This window comes from Pinus tabuliformis, chromosome 7, assembly GCF_031772625.1.
Source record: "Pinus tabuliformis cultivar Carrire ecotype Pingquan chromosome 7, CPIR1, whole genome shotgun sequence".
Lineage (NCBI taxonomy): Eukaryota > Viridiplantae > Streptophyta > Pinopsida > Pinales > Pinaceae > Pinus > Pinus tabuliformis.
The window spans coordinates 1,278,122,395-1,278,129,235 of NC_142293.1; the positions used below are offsets into that span (position 1 = coordinate 1,278,122,395).

General features: G+C 38.4%; 1 protein-coding gene across 1 annotated transcript; it reads left to right on the forward strand.

The window, feature by feature from the left end:
- Positions 1-5,447: 5,447 nt before the first annotated feature.
- On the forward strand, positions 5,448-6,587 carry LOC149252147 (uncharacterized). Its single transcript, XM_089454086.1, has one exon. The coding sequence runs from the start codon at positions 5,448-5,450 to the stop codon at positions 6,585-6,587; it is 1,140 nt and encodes a 379-aa protein (XP_089310212.1).
- The last annotated feature ends 254 nt before the right edge of the window (positions 6,588-6,841 follow it).

The following is a 6,841-nucleotide window of genomic DNA, read 5'->3' on the forward strand; positions in this document are numbered from 1 at the left end:
CAATGACAAACCTAAATTTGTTCCTACAATAGATTTTGATTTGACACGTAGCCTTGGGATTGAAGTCTTTTTTTTTTCCATTTTATTATGGATAATGCTCAAATACTCCTTTGGAAACCGCTCTGACATAATTCTATGGGCATAGTAGCAATATCTTCCACACATAACAATATTGTTATGTTTCTTCAACCTACCTCGTGCCTTTTCTTCCAACTCTTTTGTAGTTGCTGACTTCATTTGTGCTTTCAACACAATACATTCACTGCATTACTGAAGTTGGTGTTCTTTGAAAATGCCACATCTCGAAACTTAGTATTCCAGATCTTGCTCATTGTTGACTGTGATATTGATGGGTAATTGAGCTTTTGAAGAGCCTCATTGATTTCTTTTAACAAATAATTTTGTGTGTAAGTCGAAGTAAGGTGGACAACAAAAGTGTGATATTAAGGGTGAAGGAAACGTTCAAGGAGCCACCCAAGGAAATGGTGATATGGGATGTTATAGAGGACACAAATCCCTTAAACAATTGGGATGGGTACTTTTGCAATGAAAAAGATAGAAACTCAATTGATATGCATGTAACAAGGCCATATAAAAGGATTAAATGAGTTATGGCTACAAAAAAAATTGCAAAATGTCAAACAAAAATAGATGAAGAGAAAGAAATTCGAGTTTTGGCAGCAGATGTATGTTGTAGAAAAGATTGTCTTCGACATGTGGATAGGAAGGCCATTGTAGGTGCTAGAAGGGATATGAGACAAATAAATAAAAATGGTATTAGAGAATTTATCTTGAATTCACTCATGTCAAACAAAGTCATGTCAAAGGGCCATGGCCTACCACCTATTGCTATAAATGTAAAGGACATGAGATTTAATGGGAATATTATTTGTAAGAAAGCATGGTATAAGATACATAAAATTCCTCAAAGAACATTCTATAACTACCAACATTATTTCCAACATGGAAAAATCAAAGCTATTCATGGTAACACAAACACATGCAAAGCAAGAGCTCACACAGTGGCAACCATAGAAATATTGCACAAAATTGTAATGGATAATTCAAATTTTTCACCAAACCCAGGACCCCATCTTATTGTTTATGTTTTTCACTACATACATATTGGACTTTTACTTACAATTCTAGGACCCCATCTTATTGTTTATATCATTGCTAAAATGAACATGGCCTAATTATTCAATATCTCTTGTAATGGAACCAAAGTTATGTATCACATGAATAGTTATAGGTAAGAATTCCTATAAATGATCTTGATTACTATGTCACATACTGAAATATTTAGTTTCACAAATAGTTTCATCATCTATAATAGATCAAATAACTATGACTTTAGGCAACACTTTTGATGGATTTTAATCATTGTTAACTAAATTTATTCTTTCTTCGTCACTGAAGTTGAAAAGTGGAAATGCAAAATATTTAATAAATGAGAGTAAATATTATTTCAAGGGTGTTAACAAACTTATTTCTTGAGGTTTTATATGAGACAAGTATATATTGCTAGAAAAATAGAGATAAGAAATAATTAACAAATTCCTAAATTCCTTATTTGAATAAAAAAAAACTCTACTTTTAATTTTTTAATAATTACCAAATTCTGTATTTGAACTAATTCCTTATTTGAAATAAGGAAAAATCTTTTTTTTTTCTTTTAATAATTACTAAATTTATTATTTAACATAAATAAAAAAAAAATAAAAATTAGATTTTTCATTACATGTCTAAGGAGCTTTTACTTACACTTCCAATCCAAATACCATTTTTTCCATATATAAAAAATATACATGATTTTTTAAAATTTCAAAATTTTCATTCATATCATGTGACCAATTCACAATCACGATATCTATATACATGCACGATTTTGTCAGTAAATATAGGCTATTGAAGTAGGTGAAAGTAGTTAGTAAATTAAGTGTTGATTCCCACTCCACCATCTAATATTTGATCTGATCTCATCAGACTTTCGGGCTCTAATGAATTAATAAATATGGCAGTTCTGATGGTTGAACTTAATTTGGAGAGCTGAGCCAAGAACCCACCTATGAGATACAGAGCCGTGAGATACAGAGCCGAGCCAAGAAAGGATCCAATGGGCCGAGACAACTGGCGCTTTTAATGGATCACGCGGGAATGTATTTTTCAGCCACGTAGCTACAGTTTCGGGGATGGTTCCTGGGCCATGAATGAAATAGCTGGTTCTTTCATGCAGCTTCCTGGTCCCTTCGTATGAGATGTGTCGGGTCATGAACCAACCCAAGGCAAGCTCCTATCGGTCCTTTGTCCCTGATCGCATATAGTTGTGTTTTATCTCAGAAATCAAAATTTTGGCTTCAGATTTTTGTCGTCTCTCTTCACCATGTGCCTTTGCATATCTATTGAGGGTCTTCTCTTCTGGGTCCATCTTGCTTCTTGAACAAGCTGGTCAAGTTTCTGCTCAGACTTTCTATAGTTCTATCTCTATTTCTCAGAACCGGAACGGTTTTCCCCCATCTCCTGGACTTCTGATGTTTCTTCATCAGCTTTTGCATTTTAATCCTGCTTATATCGTTTTCAGCCACTGTCAACCAGCTTCTATCCATACCTTATCGGTCTGTTTTGAGGGTAAGAGTCAGTATTTTCGTGGAAGAATCTTGGCTAATCGAAGCGCGTGTGGATGATGGGTTCTTGGGGTGGCTCAGTCTTCTCGTGGTTTCTTCGTGGTTTAGAGGTAAGCAGGATCTGCTCCCATTTCAGTGAAATCCAGAGTAGTTTCAGAATTTTAAAATAAAGGAAAAATCTGTCTCTGTTTCTTGCTTGTTGTTACTTTTCCATATCTGAGTGGAAGTTTAGGGACCTGTATATGTCTCTGAGTTGTGTTAACAGCCTCTTAGAGGATATAAAAGCTTTATTTATCAAGCAAGCATCGTTTTTGAATTCTATCTTTAAGATATCAAAAGTATGGAATTCTATCTTTAAGATATCAAAAGTCTGTGTTATATCTAGGCCTTGTGTAGATTTTAGATTCAGAATTGGGAATTGGTGGTGCAAATGCAATGGATGTTACTGTTGCTGCATAATTTTCTCAAGTTATTCCTGAATTTTTAGTCCTCCTCTCTTTTCAAAGGTTTTAATCATCCTTAGTGTCTAAGTCATCTGATGGTCGAGCCCTCTGTTTTCTCCACTCTGGTTTTCCCGGGGTCGGAAATTTCCAAACTTTAGTTTTCCAGGACCGGGAGGGACCTGTGACGTAGGCTAAAGATCGATATTTCTTGGATCTGTCAATAATACGTTGTCATTTTCTTCATATCAACCTGCATCTTATCTTTTTCTGACGCTTACGTCATTATCTTTTTAAATTCTGTCAGCTAAAGTACACTTTATCTGGTCTTTTTCTGGAAAGGCTGAGTACAGTCTCTTCGGTTCTTAGATATTGTCAGTATTCAGGTGATGGGAATTTTTTTCGCATAACTTGACCATACCCTCCCTTATCTGGAATGTACTTGGATCTGTCTGTTTCCATTTAAAGTCGGACGCCTCCTTGTAATCTGCTCTTTGATCTTGCTTTCATCACCTGTCAGCGCGGCTGACGTTTCCTTTTGTCTTAATCGGTCTCATGGAGATTTTATCAGATGTGTCTGCCACGTCCACTATGGTGCGGGCCACCATTCAAGCGGAATCGATCCACGGGGGATCCAATCCTCCATGTGACTGGCAGTCCACTCTGGCAGAGTTATTAATTCCTCCTACTACCTTGCCGGCACATGAACAGAAAGGTGGTGGACATGAATTCACGTGACGCATGCAGAAAGGTGGTGGACATGAATTCTCATGACGTAAACATAACTAGTGTCCCATTAAAACTATCCCGCCACCCTCGGCTATCAACCTGGACAGTGTTTTTCTCTCGGACCGAATTGCCAGTCTTCAAAGTCGAGCGCTTGTAGGTCGTTGGTATTTTCTGGAAATGGATGATGCTCAGATGAGAAATTGGCTTGGCACTAAATGGAATTCCTTACTGGGATACATTCCTACGATAGTCAAACTCATGAAGGATTGGTATAGCTTTCACTTCTTAAGTGCTGAAGACTTGGAAGTTATTCAGACTCTTCCATGGGTTCACGACAAAAGCTTCTTAGCCCTTCATAAATGGTATATAGGATATAACCCTCTGCTGAATACTCCGTCAAACAATCTTATTTGGGTGAAGTTACCTAGTCTACCCATAGAATTATGGACGAAGGAGACGCTGACAGACATAGGAAATGCTATAGGGAAATTTGTCTTTGTGGACCCGAAGTGTCTCGGGGCAAAGGACAAAAGAGTGGCATGGATTCTAATTGAAAAGGAATATAGAGGAGGATTTCTTGAACATATTGATCTTTTCTGGGGAGATTTAAATATTCAACAGAGACTTGATTTCTGGGGGGTCCCTTTTCGATGCTCTGCTTGCCACAGAACCAGGCACTTAAAAAGAAATTGTCCTCGTCGTCCGGGTGGTAGAACCAAAGAGAGAAATTACCATGATAATTTTTTCACAAAACTCTCGAACAAAGAGCAGAGAGGGGATGTGGGCATAAGGACTCAGCAAATTGGGAAGTCCACTCCTTCAGGTATGTCTATTTTATCCTCCCCTCATGGTTCATCTCCCAAATTGTCTAGAAGCTTATCTATGAAGGCTGGTCCCTATGCTTTTTTTCCCCAAAAATCTATCTCTCCTCATGAGAATTTTGTTGTGCATCAATCCTCTCCTAGCAATCAATCTCTGAAGAATGTTTTCTCATCTGAAAAAATCCGTAGGTCTGTTACTCCATCTGGGAGAGAGGTACTTCTACATTACAATCCATATCCCCCCGAGCCCTCTGCTAATAAAGAAATTCGTTCCCCCTTACCTATTCCTCCCCCTTTTTTTGATATTCCATCTACTTCTCACATCACTTACATCCCCTCATCCTCCCCATCTCCTGAAAAAATTCCATCTGCAGCTAAAGGGAAAGCGCCTTGCATCACTGTCACACCTCAAAATTCGCCAGTCTCATCCCCTATAAACTCTGTTGGAAGCGATCTGGACTTACTTTTGAGGAAAAATCACTTGAACTGCATCCTCTCACTATTCACAAACCTGATAAGCCTTCTTCCCCTCTTATTAGCCCTACTTTGGCAGGGAAAATTACCATTAGAAGAAAGCAAAACAGAGGTAGTAGGCATTTCCGAGGCAGGAAGGATAATTCCCGGATAGAGCTCTGAGACCTCTCCCTCATAGACATTCCTATTATTGACCTTGCTGTAAATGGGCCTCTTAGAGCAAGCCAGCCCAGGGACAGGCCTACATGACTCACATCCTTTCTATGAATATTAGAGGTCTAGGGGCGGACCATAAATTCTTGGCCCTAAAGAATCTATTTTCTTCATCTCAGTCCAAGATTCTCCTCATTCAGGAGACAATGCATGGTGTTCCTGAAACCATATCATATTTTAGGTGCATGTTTCCTTCGTGGAACATTGCTGCTACTGAGGCAAATGGTCAATCAGGGGGTTTAGTTGTTCTGTGGGATCCAGTTTGGATAAAGGCAATGGCATTCAGATGTTTTGCTGGCATCCTGCTTCTTGCAAATTTTCGGGGTTTTTCTGGCTCCTTCCATATTCTGAATGTCTACGCCCCATATAAGGATAGGTTTTCCTTCTGGAACCACCTCCTGGCATCAGAATTATTGGAAATTGATTCAATGATGATTGTTGGTGATCTGAATTGCACTTTGAGTTTAGATGAAGTTTGGGGCAGAGGCAGGAAGAATGATCCCTTGGCTGGATCCATAAAAGATGCTATGCTCCAGCATAATTTTGTTGATGTCTGTCCCTCCCAGTTGGACCCTACATGGGACAACGGTAGAACTGATGCTGCATATATTGCAAAAAGATTGGATCAGTTTCTAATTCATGACAGTTTATTGGATCGACTGGGTTTACCATTCTCGAATATTATAAAGTGCTTCATCTCTGACCACAGACCTATCTCCCTTCAATGGAGAAATCAGGGATTCAGGAAAGGCTTTCCTTTCAAATTTAACAGAGTCTGGCTAGAGGATGCAGAATTTAATGATCTTATTCAGAAATCTTGGCATAGTTTTTCTCCTCTGGACCAATCTTCTCCCTCCAAGTCTTTCTTGGGTAGGCTTGTATCTCTCAGGAAGTGTGTAAAAGACTGGAAATCCAGAAAGAGACTCTTGAACAGGAAAGCTCTTGATGACATTCAAAAGGAGTTGGACAGGACAGCTGTGAGATTGACTGATAGTATCATTTCTCTAGAATTGTATTGTCATATAAAGGAGCTGGAAAGGAAAAAACACAGTCTACTTGCCATAGAAGAAGCTACCTGGAGACTGAAAAGTCGAGCAATTTGGTTAAAAGAAGGTGATAGGAACACCAAATTTTTTCATAGATTTGCAAACTCCAGGCATGAAAGAAATGCTATTTGGGAGATAAAAGATGAGGAGGGTAATCTACTTCACTCTCAAGAAGACATCTCAAAAGAGGCAGTAATTTTTTTTGAAAATCATACAAAAGAAATGGGGACTGTGGGATAGAGGATATTCTCTGGGGAATTGATTTATTCCCATCTATGTTTGATGAGGAACAAAATGATCGTCTCTTCCAACCTGTCACCGAGGAGGAACTCCTGATGGTAATGAAGTCCTTTAAAAAAGACAAGAGTCTAGGTCCTGATGGATGGATGATTGAGTTTTTCATTCATTTCTTTGATCTGATGAAGAATGAATTACTGGGTATGGTAGAGGAATCAAGAACCATGGGAAAAATTCATCAGCACATCTCATCTACT

What these genes read in the sequence shown, in the direction of transcription:
- LOC149252147 (XM_089454086.1), top strand. Translation starts at nt 5,448, where the DNA reads ATGCATGGTGTTCCTGAAACCATATCATATTTTAGGTGCATGTTTCCT.